Source organism: Bipolaris zeicola (genome assembly GCF_000523435.1).
Source record: "Bipolaris zeicola 26-R-13 unplaced genomic scaffold scaffold_42, whole genome shotgun sequence".
Lineage (NCBI taxonomy): Eukaryota > Fungi > Ascomycota > Dothideomycetes > Pleosporales > Pleosporaceae > Bipolaris > Bipolaris zeicola.
Genome location: NW_006912091.1, coordinates 24,074 through 39,774, shown reverse-complemented (window position 1 = coordinate 39,774; position 15,701 = coordinate 24,074). Strand labels below are relative to the sequence as shown.

Here is a 15,701-nt window from a genome sequence, read left to right as displayed (position 1 = left end):
TGGCTAACTCGGCGGCGCGATGATGTACGTACTTGAGAAATCTACGGCATGAGATATCACAAACCATTTACGCCCCCAATTGTGTCCTCGACGCATGTCTTTCGCTCGACCCAGCTGCTTTAGCGGTACGCTGACGCCGTTTCTATACCCCGCCGTGTCCCAGGCGCAACTTGGCCTACTTGCACGCAGATGGCTGCTTCGCAAACCACGTCTGCCGCAGCGAAGATGCAACTCAACATCTGATACTTCTCGACTGGACCCCACGCCCGACGACTATTCACTCACACCCTTTGCCGATCGCTGCATCCTCACAGTCGAGGCTGGCGGGGGCGGACATGGATGTGTATCTTTTCTGCGCGAAAAGTACATTGAAGAAGGGCCTGCCAACGGCGGCGATGGCGGCAGCGGAGGCAATGTGTACATTCAAGCCGTTCGCGGCGAGACGTCCCTGCACAAGCTGGCCCGGCGACGGTTAATTAAGGCTGGAAGAGGGCGCAATGGCCAGGGCAAAGTCAAGGGCGGCGAGCGGGGCACAGACATTCTGATTACCGTCCCTGTAGGAACCATTGTGCGCGAACTGCAGAGGCATGACCCTATTGCTATCATGGAAGAAGAGCATTGGAAGATGGAGCAGAATCCCGAAGAGGAAGAGTTCGAACAGGGCGAGCCTAGCTATAGGAGAGATAGGTGGCTTGTATATCCTGGCACCATGGCCTCGGAGTTGAGCAGGATCAAGTTTCCCAAGCTCCCTCCGCCACGTAGATCTCACCTTGCCGCTCTCGAGCCCGAGGCACCTTTGTGGCTGGATTTAGACAAGCACATGGAGACGCCAATGTTGATAGCAGCGGGCGCCATGGGTGGTCTGGGCAATCCACACTTTATGACACCCTTTAACTCGCGCCCCAAGATGGCCACGCGAGGTGACGAAGGCTTGAAGTTGTCCCTTCAGCTCGAACTCAAGATCCTTGCCGATCTGGGTCTCGTGGGTCTGCCCAATGCAGGCAAGAGCACGCTGCTACGGTCTTTGAGCAACAGCCGTGCACGGGTTGGTAACTGGGCCTTTACAACCCTTCAACCAAATGTTGGCACAGTTGTGCTAGACAACCACAAGGGCCGTCCACTCGTCAGGTCACACAGGCCCGATGGCCAACTGCGAGAAAATTTCACCATTGCTGACGTGCCCGGGCTTATCGAGGACGCCCACTTAGACAAAGGACTTGGACTGGGCTTCCTGCGCCACATTGAACGCGCCGCAGTCCTCGCCTTTGTCATCGACCTCTCCGCCGGCGACGCAGTCCAAGCGCTGCAGCTCCTCTGGCGCGAAGTCTCCGAGTACGAGACCCTCCGCGGCAAGGAGCTCAATGCAGAGACGGAACGCAGAATGGTCACTTACATGCCTGCTGGTAGCAGCAGCAGTCCCCCTCCCAGCGACGCTTCCGACCTCATCGACTCGCCGCAGCTGGATCCGTCTCCCAAACCGCTCCCGTTCATCACTACAACTCCCATATCTTCCAAGCCGTGGTTTGTTGTCGCGACAAAGGCAGATCTGCCAGATACGCAGGCGAATTTTGAGTCGCTTCTTCAGTATTTGGATGGAGTGACCAAGGGCACCCTACCGCACCCGAGTCATCGCCAGCATGCGTGGAAGCGTAATGTCCAGGCTGTGCCGATTAGTGCGATCAAGGGGGAGGGTGTGCAAGTTATTCCGCAATTAGTGATGGATTTGTTGGATGAGTAGATGTATGGAATGATACCCTTTTCTCCTCTCAATCTTCTATGAAGTGATCGTTTCCAGTGTTATTTTCGTCATCCACGTATGAAAACTGCTATGACCTACCTGAATTCGATGGCGCATGGCGTATTGATTGCTAGGGAGATGTAAGGGAGCAACTGTCCATCTGTGAGGCTCACATCAAGATAGTGTTCAAACGAGAAAGACAGTACGAAAACATATCACGAAGATCAGAAGCGTAGAATCTGAAGTAGTAATAATTCTCCATTGAATATTCCAAAACAAATACGAATACACCAAACCTCAGGAGGGATTCTCCTAAGTTAGTCATGACACCACTCCCTCGAACTATGAGAGAGAAAACCTTATCATATTCTAATCCCAGCCAAAACATCCATCTCTCATATCATTCTGCCCAGCCCCGCTCCTCCTATAAAAACGGGGCTGGATTGCGCAGCCCCGTCCTCCATACAACGGGGCTGGATCGCGCGCCCGATTCTCAAGTTTGGGAATGTTTTTCCAGGCAGGAACCATCACTCTTTCCCTGCTCAACGATCCTCATCTGCGTTGATGCGGTCCATATATCACCCGGGGATACCGGGGAAGGACCGCAGTGGAGAAGATCAGTGAGGCTGGAGACTACCATGTCTCCGCTGAGGAGAAAACCAATGCCGGGGCTTCCTGGAACCGACGGTGTCTTAAAGAGCTTGCTCTTTACCATGTGCAGTGGCCTCACCCGCCCATATGCCGAGCCTTTCTCATTGTCGTATCACCCAGTGATGCCAGTGAAGGAATTGTGAGGTTGTCCAGAGGCACGGAGGAGTCCTGATATCACCCGAGGATGTCGGGGAAGGAATAAGAATGGGAATGACCTTGGTGAACGACGTCTCCCGTCTCTCCCAGTGGAACATAGTCATGCCATAATTGTTGCATCACCCAGGGGACGTCCAGAATGAGTCAAGAGTGACAAAAGCATTCGGATAGACGCCCCCAGGTTCTCGTCGCTTGGGTCGTTGTCATCGTCGTCACATCACCCGGGGATGGCGGCTGGGATTCCAGAACTCTTGTGTATCTCCCAGCGAACCGGGGAAGAGGTTGGAATACATCTGTTGCGAATGTTAGAACGGTGTTGGAATAGGGAGTGGGGGAAGTCGTACTATACGCTTGTAGCTGTGAATTGCAGGCCATTGCAACAAGAGGTTCTTGGATTGGCGAGCTGCCCGAAGTGGACATGTCGCGGGGTGGCAAGAAAGAGATCAGGGATGATCTGGAAAGGATGTGGGTGCCCGGGATATCCCAATCTCCTGTATATCACCTGGAACACCAGGGAAGGATGGGCGGATGAGGGAGGTGAGAGTTGGCAGGCAGCGCCATGAGATGGGGGGGGGAAGGGTGTGATGATACCTCATATGACTTCCAAACCACAACAAATATCACCCGGACATACCGGGGAGAAGTCTCGGCAGTAGTTGAGGAAGCCCAAGTATCCTTTGTATTACCCAAAGGTAAAAGGGAAGGATACTATCTGCCTTCTTCAAGCACTCCCCCAGGAGTCCTGTATATCACCCGGATTGACCGGGGAAAGACTCCAGAGAGTAGTGCACAAGGCTGTAATGGGTGAATTGCCTCCAGGAGACACCTCCAGACTCCTGTATATCACCTGGATATACCAGGGAAGAGTCTGAAAAGGTTTCTATCAAGTACGTTAGATCGTTGTCGTCAAAAAAAGATCGAGGAACTCTTACGCTACCAAAAGCTCTCCCGATCAATCAACCGAAGAAGAAGAAAGATAGGCGGAGGTGGCGGATTTCTTGGACGAATCCGCCCCTATGAGAGGATAAAGATGCATTGAGTAAGAATATATGCTGAGTTGGATGAGGAAAGAGGGTGGTAGATGGGTGGGAGCGGGGGTTTATATAGAGAGTGGGGAGCGCTAAGGAGGAGAGAGAGGGTGAAGGAGTGACGTGTTTGTCTCAACTAGGGAGTGAAGGAGTGACGTAGGCACCATTGGTCCGAGTGGTAATTGCCCTGGGTTACCTAGGCCCAAGTGCGAGATTAAAAGGTTTGTGAGGTTGGGTTTTGTTGGACTCCAAGGCTACAAAAGGTCTTGGGACTTGTATATCTCTCACTTTCGTTTGTGAAATCCGGGTATCAGCGGCGATGACAATGAATATCTCCGTAGATCACCTCAGAGAATGGTATTCACTGGAAGTTTGTTTATCAATCACTGACATCATTGTTGAGTGATCAATGGCTCAGTCATTCGAGTCACAGGCGTAAACAAAGCCACACAGCCAACTTACCAAAACTCATATCAAAATTCCTCCTACGTACCTGTCCAGCCTACCCAAGGTATATTCATAATCTATCCATAATATAAACCAAAAACCATCCAAAAAATACTCTCCTATGCATCGTTACCCTTACGCCACCACCTCCACAGTCCTAACACTTACTCCCTCCGCCTTCCCCCCAACCTGCTCCTCACCCACCTTCTCCCCCAAACTTTCCACATAATCTCTGACAATTCGATCAAATCCCTCATCTCTCTGAAACCCCAGCTCCAAAGCCTTCCTATTATCAAACTCCGCAGGCCACGACTCCAAAATCCTCTTCAACTCCTCCTCCTCCCTCATCTCCAGCAGCACCAACTTATCTTTCCCGCCCACCCTCGCAAGTGAATCCATCATATCCTGAATCGAGACACCAATGCCCGGAAAATTTAGCACACGGTCAAAAGTAGCAAGGCGAGTGGTGTCGAACTGTGTAGCGGCGTAGACGAGATTCTGGACTAGGATGCGTGGCGAACAAAGCCAGTGACGCCATTGCTTATCTGAGAGTGGGATAACGCATTTGATACCATTCATGGGCTCGCGGATCATACCGCTGATGAAAGAACTCGCTGCTGCGGTGGGTTTCCCTGGTCTCACGCACACAGTGGGGAAACGCAGCGAGATTCCGTCTATGAAACCGCGGCGCGTATATTCTGTGATAAGGTACTCGCACATCATTTTTTCGGCGCCGTAGCTAGTCTCTGGGGTTGGAAGCTGCGATTCCGTAACCGGCAATGTGACAGAGTTGTTGTATACGGCTTGGCTTGAGGCATAGATTACTCGGCTTCCTGGGCTGGTCTTGCGGATGGCTTCGAGTAAAGCACGGGTGGCGTCGAAGTTGGCGCGCATACCGAGATCGAAGTCGGCTTCTGCGCCGGAGGACATGATGCCGTGGAAGATGAAGATGGCGTCTAGATTGGGAGTTACGACGGAGGAGGATTCGGTGCATAGATCTGCGCGGATGGCTTGGATATTGTTAGATGATTGAGTGGATTTTGGGACGGGAGGTTCGATGATGTCAGTGAGGATGAGTGAGTGAGCGGCATTTTTGTCTTCGAGTAGCTTTTTCGCTACAAGTTGGCCAATGAAGCCGGCAGCTCCGGTGATGAGTATTTGCATTTTTTCTGAGGTCTGAAATGTGATTGTGGAACATCGTGTAGATTGTGTAGATGCTAAACTGCTCATATACACGAAAGGAGGGCGGTACTTTCGGCCGATGTTTGACCCAGAACTCATCTACGAGCCGTGAACCAATCTGATACTGATCCCAATTTAGTAACCTGTTCGGTACATCTCACCCCGTATGCATTCTTATAGGGTCGGGTCTTTGCTGGAGGGAGGGATAATGGTTCCTCACGGCAAACATACCGTCGGAGATTCGCCGAATCCGCTTCCCCGCATGGAGACGCCGGCAGATCAGCATGCGCGAAACCTTCCTCGTAAACCTAAGATCGACTGTCACAGCCACAGCCACAGTCGGTCTTACTATGTAAACTCTGATAAGTCTTTTTTCTACCAGATTTGAGTGATATATTCAGTATGCCCGAGATCGGTGTAAGTGTTGAATGTATTCGCCATACTTTGAGGTCGGCGATCACGAACATCACCTGACTTGCATATTACTGCAAGAATCTTACCATTGGACTTTGTGGAAGATCCGAATTATAAAAGACAAGAACAGAAATAGCCAATCATGGAATTCTCAGCTATCTCTGGCCCAAGGCGTACTAACGTCCTTCTTAAACTTCGCATCCAAGCCCACTGCTTTCAAAATTGCAAATCTCACATGATCAATGCCCAATCTCTTACCATCAACTAAGGTCTCCGCACTCACACCCAGAATCTCTCCTAATGCACCACCTCCAACCGGCGGCTGAATTTCATTCTTCAGCTTCTCCATAGCCTTCCTAAGATCCTCAGGCGTACCCTTTGGGGCCAGGCGGCGAGCAGACTTGCCATCAAAGCGCTTGATATCTTTGGCATTGGGAATATAAAGCTTGTCTAATTTAGAAAGAATGACTTGGTGGCTCACACCAGTCAGACGTAAAGAAGCCAGCAGTGAACGGTCTTTGTCTTTGATACCATGCTCGGCGTCGAGTAAGACGAACACACGGCGAAGTTGCTTGCGATTGCTTATGTACTTCATGATTTCCACGCCCCAGGAGGAAAGCGAACCCTCGCCGTATCCAGGCATGTCGACAATAGTCAGACCACCAATGCCTATGATCTTGTCGCGTCCGTTGGGCTGCTTTTTGATGGTTACACCGTTTCCGGCGCCCAGGCCATAGAGGTTCATTGTCTTGGTAAAGCCTGGTGTTGACGATGTGCGTGCTAACAGCGCCTTGATATCTGCGTTCACAACAGCATTGAGCAACGAGCTCTTTCCGACATTGGATCGACCAACAAAGGCTACCTCCGGTACGTCTGATTCTGGGAACAGGCGAAATTGTGCTACGCTTCGAAGTAACTTTGCGTTCTTGCTGTTGTTCGTGAAGAAGTGGTTTGCCTGTGTTTTTTGCGCGATGGTTGGTGGGAACGACTCCCAGTACCAATGGAAGTCTTCTAGCTTGCTGAAATGAAGTTTGATATGGCTAGAAGGGAGTTCGGGCTTTATGGAAGAAAGAGTGGGTTCGGATTTGCGCCTCGAGCCGAGTGGTGGTGAGGGTGCAGATGGTTGGAGGTCTTCTATGACCTCGTTGGCCTTTCCTTTCCGTGAACGTCGTGGGACATCCCTTCTGAGAGTTGATGATGACTCTGGGAATTTGTTTGATGATGTTGAGCCACTGGCTTCAAAGTTTTGTGGTACTGAGGGCTCAGGAGACACAACTTCGTTTTCCACTGCCGGGAGCTTCGAAATTTCCAGCTGGTCCTGTAATTTTCGCTTCACTCGCTCCGGAAGGTGAGCTGGATCCACATGTATCGTTGGCGACCTCAAAGCGCCTTCTCTTCTCTGTTGTCGTCTTTCTCTCATTGAAAGTGGTCGTGGTTCCTCTGGAAAGGGATCACCCCCGGTCGCAGATGAGGTTTGTTTTGCGGTCAACTCCAGCCGGAAGCTACCTTTCGTCTTACTCATATGCAGTATACTCTGGTTTGGCAGTTCTTCTCTATATCTAGATTTGACATCTCCACTCCAGTGTTTCTGGAGCCGCAGCCTTGGGTTCGGCACATCCTGTGGAAAAGCACTGGTCGATTGCGCACGCAGCTGGGATCGAGTAAAAAGTCTAGAATTCCGGCGGGAAATATTCTGTATGCAATTACTACATACGTAGCCGGGCCTCAGAGAAAAACCACTCATCGCGTGCAGTCCCCAAAGAGTTCTCTACAACCCCATCCGAAATCCAAAGTCCACACCTGGTCCAAGCTCACCCGCAACTTTTCGCCGCAGCACCTCCGCGGCGAACTTCAACCTCCAATATTGCCCGCAACCGCAACCGCAACCCAATATTTTCTTTGACCGCATATCCCAAACACACTCAATCAATCGCTCGAAACAACATCCTTCAAAATGGCACAGCAAGCCCCCACCCAAATCCGTTCCCTCTACCGCCGTCTCCTCCGAGAACTCCCCTCCACCCCTCAAACAAGCCGGACACAGCACCAAAAGCTTTCTGCCCCGTCCGTCCTCCAAAAAACCATACGTTCGGCTATCGCAACACCAAAAGTGGGTTCAAGCGCACACGGCCAGATACAGCAGGCAGAGCAATTCGTACAATACGTGCAGGCGCAACGGACATATGCGTCGTTATTGGAGCGGTACAATCCTGGTATGGGAATGACGGAGGAAGAGAGAGTACGATTGAGTGCGCGGAGAGTGGGTATGAATCTTCCGGTGGAATTTGGGCAGGAGGGGGAGAAAGCTTGATGGGTGGGATGGTGAGAGGGGCTGGATGGGATATTTGTACTATCAGACGGGAAGGGTTAGGAACTCTCAGGCATTAGCGATTGGGATGATGACGGGGTCTACAAACAGGATTATACAGGGTGTATTCAGATTGTTGTGACGTTGGAAGTGTCTGAATGCTATTACCTCGCGCACGAAGTCAAGATCACATATGAAGAGTTAGGGAGACCTGGTCGTGTACACTGAATGTAGAATATATAGACATCTATTGATCCAGCCAGACTGATTTGACAGCCTGTCAACTGCTCAAAATCTAATATAAAGTACTGGCATCGAAGGGTATGTTGCTTTTGGTGTACATGATAACTCCAGTTCGCCGAAATCGTACGCGCCAATGATCCGTGTTTTTTCATGCGATGTTGAAGGTTTAAGATCGCGCCTCTGCTGCTCCCCCACGCCCAGGCGTAAGCGCGCAAATATTGCTCCTAATGTTTCGAATGGCTGCACGTGCATGGCGCAGTTGAGACGGCAAGGACTGAGGACTCTGGATCAGATTCTTAGGTCCAACCAGACATTTAATCCTCGAACTTGATACCCTTGCCGCCAGAGGTATCAATCATACCACCTCTGTAGGAGCCTCTCTTTCCCTTGTTCTTCTCCTTGGTGAATCCCTTGCCCTTTGTGACGATCAGCTTGGCATGAGCGCGGTCGGCATAGTCGTATGAAACATATGCGTTGCTTGCGAGCCTAGGGTCAACCTTTGTGTCAGGCTTGATGCGCTGGAATCGGTTTTCGACATGGCTTCGCTTTGACTTCGGGGCCTCTGCAGAAGGCGAACCAGCCTTGCGTTTGTTATTGGCGGGCACAGGCGATGCTGCGGGAAGGGTGTGGGAAGAGTCGCTGGTGGAACCCTTGCGCTCGGACGCAGCAGATTTGGACTCTTTTTCTGACTCGGAATCGGAGCTGTCAGAAGAGCTCGAATCGCTGTCGGATGAGCTTGAGGAGCTGTCGGAGGAAGGCGTGGCTGCTTTCTTTCCACTCTTCTTAGCCTTTGTCTTGGTCGACTTTGCGTCGGCTTCGCTTTCGGAGTCGCTGGAATCGCTGGAGTCGCTGGAGTCGCTGGAGTCGCTGGAGTCGCTGGAGTCGCTGGAGTCCGAAGTGCTAGAAGCAGCTGAAGATGATACTGAAGCAGCCTTCTTGCCCTTGTTCTTCTTGCTTGTCTTCTTCTCGGCCTCTGACTCGGAGCTGCTATCGGAGTCGCTACCAGAGTCGCTGTCGCTGTCAGAGTCGCTGTCCGATGAATCGCTTGATGCGGCCGAGGAATCGGAATCGGGCAGAGGTACGTTGGCAGGTTCCTCTTCATCGCTGCTGCTCGAATCGCTGGAGTCGCTAGAATCGCTGGATGAAGAAGCAGAAGATGATGAGACGGATTTGGCCTTCTTTGCTTTAGGCTTGACGGGGGCGCTTTCCTTTTCCGACTCCGAGTCGGAAGAGTCTGAGCTCGAATCCGAACTCGACGAGCTCGAATCATCCTTCTTTACAGGCGCCTTCTTCGCCTTTTGGGGCTTCTTCTCAGCCTCTGACTCACTGCTGGAGTCGCTGCTGGAGTCGCTATCCGAGTCGCTATCGGAGCCGCTGCTCGAATCGCTGCTGGAGGCGCTCTCCTCGTCGACGTCCATGGGCTCGGGCGCATCTGGGGAATTGGTTTCGCCTCCGCTCTTCTGCCACTTCTCAAACTCATTGAGCTTGCTAGCGGCGCCTTTTTCTCCCTGCTGCTCGAGGAACCTTCTGACAAGGTCAAGTGGTACCTGAGCGGCCGTTGTTGTTGATGTTGCTGCAGCAGACGCCTTCTTCTGCTTCTTGTCCGAGCTGGACTTCTTGGCGAGTTTCTTGTCGCCAGCCATGATGAGCAATGGGGGCCGTGTATCGCGTAGTAATGACGGAGATGGATTGTGGAGAATCGAAAGGTTGCAGGTCGCGCGCGAGAAAAAAGTTACGGCGGGCGGAATACACCTTGCATGGCGCTAGGCCGCAAGCGTGATCCCAGTCCCGCGCGCCTGCCGTCTCATATGTGAGTACACGACGCCAAACGTCGCTCACCTGCGCAGGGTGGTATTTGGGCCTTTCACTCGCCGTCTCCGCTATTTCCACTTGCACACATCCGACTCAGTTCCAGCGGATACGGCCAAGACGTGTATCGCATATTGCTGCCCAATCCCATCGCTCACGGAGGACCGACCAGCCAACGAACCAACCAGCTCAGCATCGCAAGGACCACCACTACCACGATTCACCATTGATGGCATTACCACGAAGAACCCTCGCTACCGCTGGGTGAAAGTAGTCGGCACATCATCTGCTCAGACTTGGGACCCTTCAGGGCGTAGCTACCAACACCTCAGTCAAGATGGACGGGAGGCCACGCAACTATACCAACGGAGGCGGGGACCCTCGAGCTCCCCCAATGCGTCCGCCCACTGGGGGTTCGAGAGGAGCCCCCTCTGCCTCCAGCTCGAGCTCTGCACCCTCCGGCATGTCGCGCGCCGAGCGGTTTGACGACGAGCGACGTCGGATTACTGAGAGCTGCTTCTCCAAGTTGGACGAGCAGGGACAGCGTACGTGTTCCTGGATACCACCACAAATACAGTTGGCATACATGTCTAGGTCTTGCCTATCCTGCTGGTTCCTAGACTTGGCCTGAGTTATGCTGACATGTTCTAGTCCAGGAATCCTACATTACCCACATTCGTGTCCAGGAAGATGGCGCATATCCGCAGGCTCCCCCTCCGCCAAACTCACCACCTTCAAACAAGAAGGCGAGAATCATTATGATATCCGTGCGCAACACAGGCAGAGTTAAGCTGCACAAGGCTAGGGAGAACGCCAACGGCACCTTTTCTATTGGAAAGTCTTGGCCCATGGAAGAGCTATCTGCGGTTGAGAACTATGTCCACCTCAACCCTGCCAACGAAGAAGAGGCGCAACGCAAGCAGTGGGCCGGAGACAAAGGCTTCACTGTTACCATCACCAAGCCATACTACTGGGAAGCTGGGACTGCAAAAGAGAAGGAGTTTTTCATAGGGAGTATGGTCAAGATCTACAATAAGTATACTAAGGGTGACTTCCCCATCTTGACAGGATTCAGTGCTTCCGAACTCAACAGCCTTACGAATGGACAGCCACATCTCGCTACACCCGAGGGCCGGGCCGCAACAGCAGCAGGCAGTCCAGCAGGCGGTAGCCCGGGGCCACAGCGACCGGGACCATTAGAGCAGAGACCTATGCCTCCAAAAGCAGGCGGACCTCCCCCAAGAAGACCTGGAGAAATGCCACCCCTCGCAGCAGAGGATGGCAGAAGAGGACCGCCACCCGGATCAAATCCCAATTTCAGGAGACCTCCAGGAGAATTCCAGGGTCCGAGAAGGCCAGGCCGGCCAGACGATGATAGACCAAACACTGGCGACGAGGCTCGCAGACGTCCACCATTTCTGCCAAATCAGATGCAAGCTGCTCCATCCATGCCTAATCTAAGGCAAAAGCAACCCATGGATCCGACCATTCGAGCGCGACCCAGCGGTGACAGTATGCGACCCCGCCCCAGTCCTGGTCCTGGCCCCGGCCCAAATTTCATGCCACCAACATCGCCTCTTGCGCCACGAAACTTGACACCGCAGTCTTCAGCTTCAGAATTTGCCAATCGACCAAAAACGCCGGAATCTGCGAAATACCAGACAAATCTTAGCCCCGGACGCGGACCGCCCTTTGAAGATGGTCCGCCTCAACGACCAGAGAGATCGTTTGACGAACGATCAATAGATGGTGCAGCACCAGGTATCTCGACACCAGACACGCGCAGACCTAGAGACTATGCTTCGCCCCGGAGAGATCCCTCTCCCAGAGGTCTGAGACCCGGTACAGCCCAAAGTGGTGCTCGGCCAGGTACTTCTCAAAGCAACGCCAGTTCAAACTTCAACCGACATGATGACATGCCTCCAGACGAACCTCCACAGCGGAGAAGACCCACAATGGAGACGCGTCCGTCTCAGCTATCGCAGCGCAGCTTCGACAGCCAAGGCACAGAATCACGTTCAGTCTTCCATACCCCTTCGGCATCCCCCGCTCCGCCGATGGAAGTACCGCCTCGAAGACGACCCCAAGAGACGCCAGAGCGGTTAAAGCCATCTTCTCAAGAAAGCATTGCACGCTCAGACCCTGCAGTATCCAGATCACAGCCCACTCCACCACCCACTTCCCCGCTACCACGGATACCAACAGCTCCTATGCCACAAGCGCCTCCACCAGAGGAGGTAGCACCACCTCCTGTACAAGCTCAACCAGTGCGGACTGAACCTGCTCCTGAACCCGAACCCCAAGCTGCACCCGCTGAAAATACCGGCAGCCCAATAGACGAGCAAGAGACTGAGGCTTCACCTCGTCCTGGTCTTGGACCAATGGTAAAGAAACCATTGGTCGCTGATAATGCAGCAAATAAGTTCCGAAAGGCTGCGGCAGCAGCAGGAGCTTTCAAGCCCCGTGCAGGCGGTGCCGCAGCAAAACTCTTCAACAAAGACACAAAGGCATCTGACGAGCCTGATGGTGTAAGTGCAGTGTTCGTACCTCAACGGCCGGCCCCAAAAGAAACACCAAAGGAGGAGCCAGAAGAGGAAGAGAAGAAGCCAGAGGAGGCACCCCCACCTGTGCCAGATCGATCATCCAAGGAACGGCCACGTATCAGTACCGAGGTTGTACCATCAGTCACTGTATCTGGTCCTTTGGTGCCAGCTTTGCCCGAGGTTAAGCAAGAGGTAGAAGAGGAAGCTCCACCACCAGCTCCAGAAAAAGCAGCGGCAAGAAACGCTGAGACCGAGCCTGAAGTGCGACGTAAGAAGCGTAGGTCCAATCAGCAGATTGTGAACATCTCAAAGCTTGGTATTGATCCTAGCATCCTTGATGAACGCGGCCTTGAGTTCGACAATCTACTATCAGAGCTAGGCTGGGGCAGTAATGAGCTTTCGCATAAACACATTGAATCCCTCGAAGCCGATATCAAACGCGAGATCGCTCGTGTCGAAGCGGGGAGCTGGCTCAACCACCTAGAGCAAAAAGATGACCGTGTGGAAGCTGTTGAACGTATGCTGGATCGCGCCATTGCTGAATGCGACGAGCTTGAAGGTCTGTTGACCTTGTACAACGTTGAACTGAGTAGCTTAAACGACGACATTGCTTTCATCGAAGCACAGAGTCAGGGTCTGCAGGTCCAGACGGCCAACCAGCGTTTGCTGCAGCAAGAACTTCGGCAACTCGTCGATACCATCTCAATCACATCGGACCAACTAGAGCCTTTGAGACGTGCTCCAATAGGAAAGATTAGTGGCCTCAAAGACATTGAGTCGTCTTTGGTTCTTCTATACAAAGCGCTGGTTACGATTGATCCGTCATTTGTGGCAGGGAGCCGAGCCGGTGCTAACGATGCCCTGAACACGTTGAACGGAAGATCAGGCATAGGCAACAGCGATTTGGCAACAATGCAGGCTCTGCAAGAAAAGCGAGATAGGTATCTTGGCGAAGGAACTATGTTCCTTGAGCGACTCAAGAAGCACATGGAGATTACCTTTGGTGCCGCTTTCCTGTCAACAAAAGACGCTCTTTCGAATCTTGACCAGGGCTCCATGCCGTCTTTGAGGAAGAACATTGAGGCACACGATACTGGTCGAAGCGAGCTGTGGATGTTAAGTCCGGTGATGCTCTTCGCCAAGGAAATCGACAGGGCCTCATGGGACATGCTTCTCCGGATGTACCAGAACCAAGCAGCGCAATTGTATCAACAGGAAGTTCGTGATAACATTCTGGCTTGGAGGAAATTTGCTCGGAAGCCCAGTGGCGAGGAGCAAGAGCTGCTTTTCACCGCACAAGAGAAGGAGCCAGAGAGTATCACGGGGACTGCCAGGAAGCTGACTGTCAAGCGAAGTCAGACTTTGGCTCGTGGCTTACGAGCGGCTTCTGGAGATAAAGATGGCAAAGAGAGTAAGACAAAACCAGCAGCTCAAGATGGCAAGCTGCATGCATACGATGTCTTTGCTAGGGTCCTAGAAGACACAGGCCCTGTGCTACTGACGGAGCAAAACTTCATCACGGAATTCTTCCACGCTACGTCAACTGACTCGCTCGATTTCCCTGACGCGGTTCAGGCAGCACCTCCAGAGAATCGCCAAGGACCTAACCTTTGGATCAGAAAGCAATTCGAGCCAGACAGGGCCATGGCGAAGCATCTTACTGGAGTCATGGAGGAGATTTTCTCGTTCTGGCCTGCGGAAATTGCTAGTCTTGTGGACTGGGCCACGAAAGCCGATCCTCTGTAAGTCTTGTCTTCATAGCGCATCGTCATGATACTAACTCTCCACAGGCAAGGTGTAGGCATTCTTTGTGCTGTTGATCGGAAGCTGCTCGATATCGAGGAAACAAACCAAGACTTTTTAACTAGGAACTTGCAAAAGATTCATGAACGTCTGCAAGGACTCTTCAGCCGGTTCCTGGACGAACAAATACGGGCAATTGAAGACACCAAAGTCAAGATCAAGAAACGCAAGGGTGTCATATCCTTCATGAAGACATTTCCCCACTTTTCTGTTGCCATCGAAAACATGTTGCCATCTTCAGCCGAGGGAGGTGATCAACTGGAGATCCGGCGCATGGTCAATGACGGGTATCAGAGAATCAACAAGGCCATGTTTGAGAGTTTGAAGGTGATTGCAAAGGAGTCTCCCACGGTCATGGCTTCGCAAGGACAGGGCGATCCCGAGGACAAAGAGGCACTGAACTACCACATTCTGCTCATCGAAAACATGAACCACTACATGGAGGAAGTGGATGCACGTTCCGTTTCCGTACTGGAGTACTGGAAAGGCAAGGCGCAGGACGAGTACAATGAGCACATGGGTCTTTATGTTGATGCTGTTATCCGGCGGCCGTTGGGCAAACTTTTGGTAAGTGTACATGCAACGCTAAGTTGTGGGGTTAGTCTAACAATGCCCAGGAATTTATCGAATCCACCGAAACACTTCTTGGCCAGCCAGGCGCGAGCGCTCAAGCCATTTCGCAACGCTCTTCGCACTCTCGCTCGGTATTCAAGAAGCTGGTGCACTCGCACGATGCCAAGGAGCTGCGAAAAGGCATCGAGTCGCTCAAGAAGCGAGTGGACAAGCACTTTGGTGACGCAGACGATCCATCGATTAGTCGCGATCTCGTGTTCAAGGTGCTCAAGGAATGCGAGAAGACATACATGAATGTATCGGAGCGGATGATGACGATCAACCAGGATGTATATAGTGGCGAGGTGGAAATTGATTGGGGCAGCAAGGAGATTGACGCAGCGTTCAAGAGATAGTGTCTTCGGAAGAGCGGAAGTCTGCATTTGCGAGGGCTTGGGCTGTGACGTTGCGTCGGTGTGTTGTTATGGAGGACGTGTATATTGGCAGATCTAAATGCGTTAACGGGGAGACTCTTGGACTGTGTGGCTTGCATGGCGTTCAATTCAGCCCAGGCAGGACAAGATAGCTAACATGTGTTTGGAATCTACGGGCCTTATCTCCCCGGCTTATTTCTCTCGAGGGCTCGTCGAACGGTGCAATGATTCTTCCGCCAACGCGTACTTGTCCTATACACCGATGACCAGGGTGCTCACATGTCTGGGCGCAGGTCCACCGGCTTCCGAGTACACCGGGCTAGAACAAACTGGTTTCGCAGGGGTGGGGCATGGCCCCCGTCTAGGCTGGTCAGTAGCGAGTAATGACGATAT

General features: G+C 52.4%; 9 protein-coding genes across 9 annotated transcripts; 4 read left to right on the top strand and 5 right to left on the bottom strand.

Moving 5' to 3' along the window:
• Positions 1–94: 94 nt before the first annotated feature.
• On the top strand, positions 95–1,738 carry COCCADRAFT_3558 (uncharacterized protein; the record flags this gene model as incomplete). Its single annotated transcript, XM_007712300.1, has 1 exon — positions 95–1,738. One exon carries the CDS (start codon positions 95–97, stop codon positions 1,736–1,738), a length of 1,644 nt encoding a protein of 547 aa, XP_007710490.1.
• A 2,196-nt stretch (positions 1,739–3,934) lies between these two features.
• COCCADRAFT_24812 (uncharacterized protein) lies at positions 3,935–5,184 on the bottom strand (the record flags this gene model as incomplete). Its single annotated transcript, XM_007712311.1, has 3 exons — positions 3,935–3,937; positions 4,067–4,075; positions 4,189–5,184. 3 exons carry the CDS (start codon positions 5,182–5,184, stop codon positions 3,935–3,937), a joined length of 1,008 nt encoding a protein of 335 aa, XP_007710501.1.
• A 583-nt stretch (positions 5,185–5,767) lies between these two features.
• COCCADRAFT_91453 (uncharacterized protein) lies at positions 5,768–7,036 on the bottom strand (the record flags this gene model as incomplete). The annotated part of the gene is made up of 1 exon (XM_007712331.1): positions 5,768–7,036. The coding sequence occupies one exon, from the start codon at positions 7,034–7,036 to the stop codon at positions 5,768–5,770; it is 1,269 nt and encodes a 422-aa protein (XP_007710521.1).
• Positions 7,037–7,570: 534 nt separating this feature from the next.
• Positions 7,571–7,927, top strand: COCCADRAFT_35263 (uncharacterized protein; the record flags this gene model as incomplete). The annotated part of the gene is made up of 1 exon (XM_007712330.1): positions 7,571–7,927. One exon carries the CDS (start codon positions 7,571–7,573, stop codon positions 7,925–7,927), a length of 357 nt encoding a protein of 118 aa, XP_007710520.1.
• Positions 7,928–8,333: 406 nt separating this feature from the next.
• COCCADRAFT_91565 (uncharacterized protein) lies at positions 8,334–8,486 on the bottom strand (the record flags this gene model as incomplete). The annotated part of the gene is made up of 1 exon (XM_007712329.1): positions 8,334–8,486. A coding segment is annotated over one exon (153 nt), but the record flags the coding sequence as incomplete, so codon positions are not given.
• Positions 8,482–8,664, bottom strand: COCCADRAFT_91547 (uncharacterized protein; the record flags this gene model as incomplete). Its single annotated transcript, XM_007712328.1, has 1 exon — positions 8,482–8,664. A coding segment is annotated over one exon (183 nt), but the record flags the coding sequence as incomplete, so codon positions are not given.
• Positions 8,665–8,680: 16 nt separating this feature from the next.
• COCCADRAFT_91438 (uncharacterized protein) lies at positions 8,681–9,100 on the top strand (the record flags this gene model as incomplete). Its single annotated transcript, XM_007712327.1, has 1 exon — positions 8,681–9,100. A coding segment is annotated over one exon (420 nt), but the record flags the coding sequence as incomplete, so codon positions are not given.
• Positions 9,101–9,384: 284 nt separating this feature from the next.
• COCCADRAFT_91513 (uncharacterized protein) lies at positions 9,385–9,585 on the bottom strand (the record flags this gene model as incomplete). Its single annotated transcript, XM_007712326.1, has 1 exon — positions 9,385–9,585. A coding segment is annotated over one exon (201 nt), but the record flags the coding sequence as incomplete, so codon positions are not given.
• Positions 9,586–10,313: 728 nt separating this feature from the next.
• On the top strand, positions 10,314–15,290 carry COCCADRAFT_91465 (uncharacterized protein; the record flags this gene model as incomplete). The annotated part of the gene is made up of 4 exons (XM_007712325.1): positions 10,314–10,521; positions 10,628–14,261; positions 14,310–14,889; positions 14,940–15,290. The coding sequence occupies 4 exons, from the start codon at positions 10,314–10,316 to the stop codon at positions 15,288–15,290; spliced, it is 4,773 nt and encodes a 1,590-aa protein (XP_007710515.1).
• Positions 15,291–15,701: the final 411 nt, after the last annotated feature.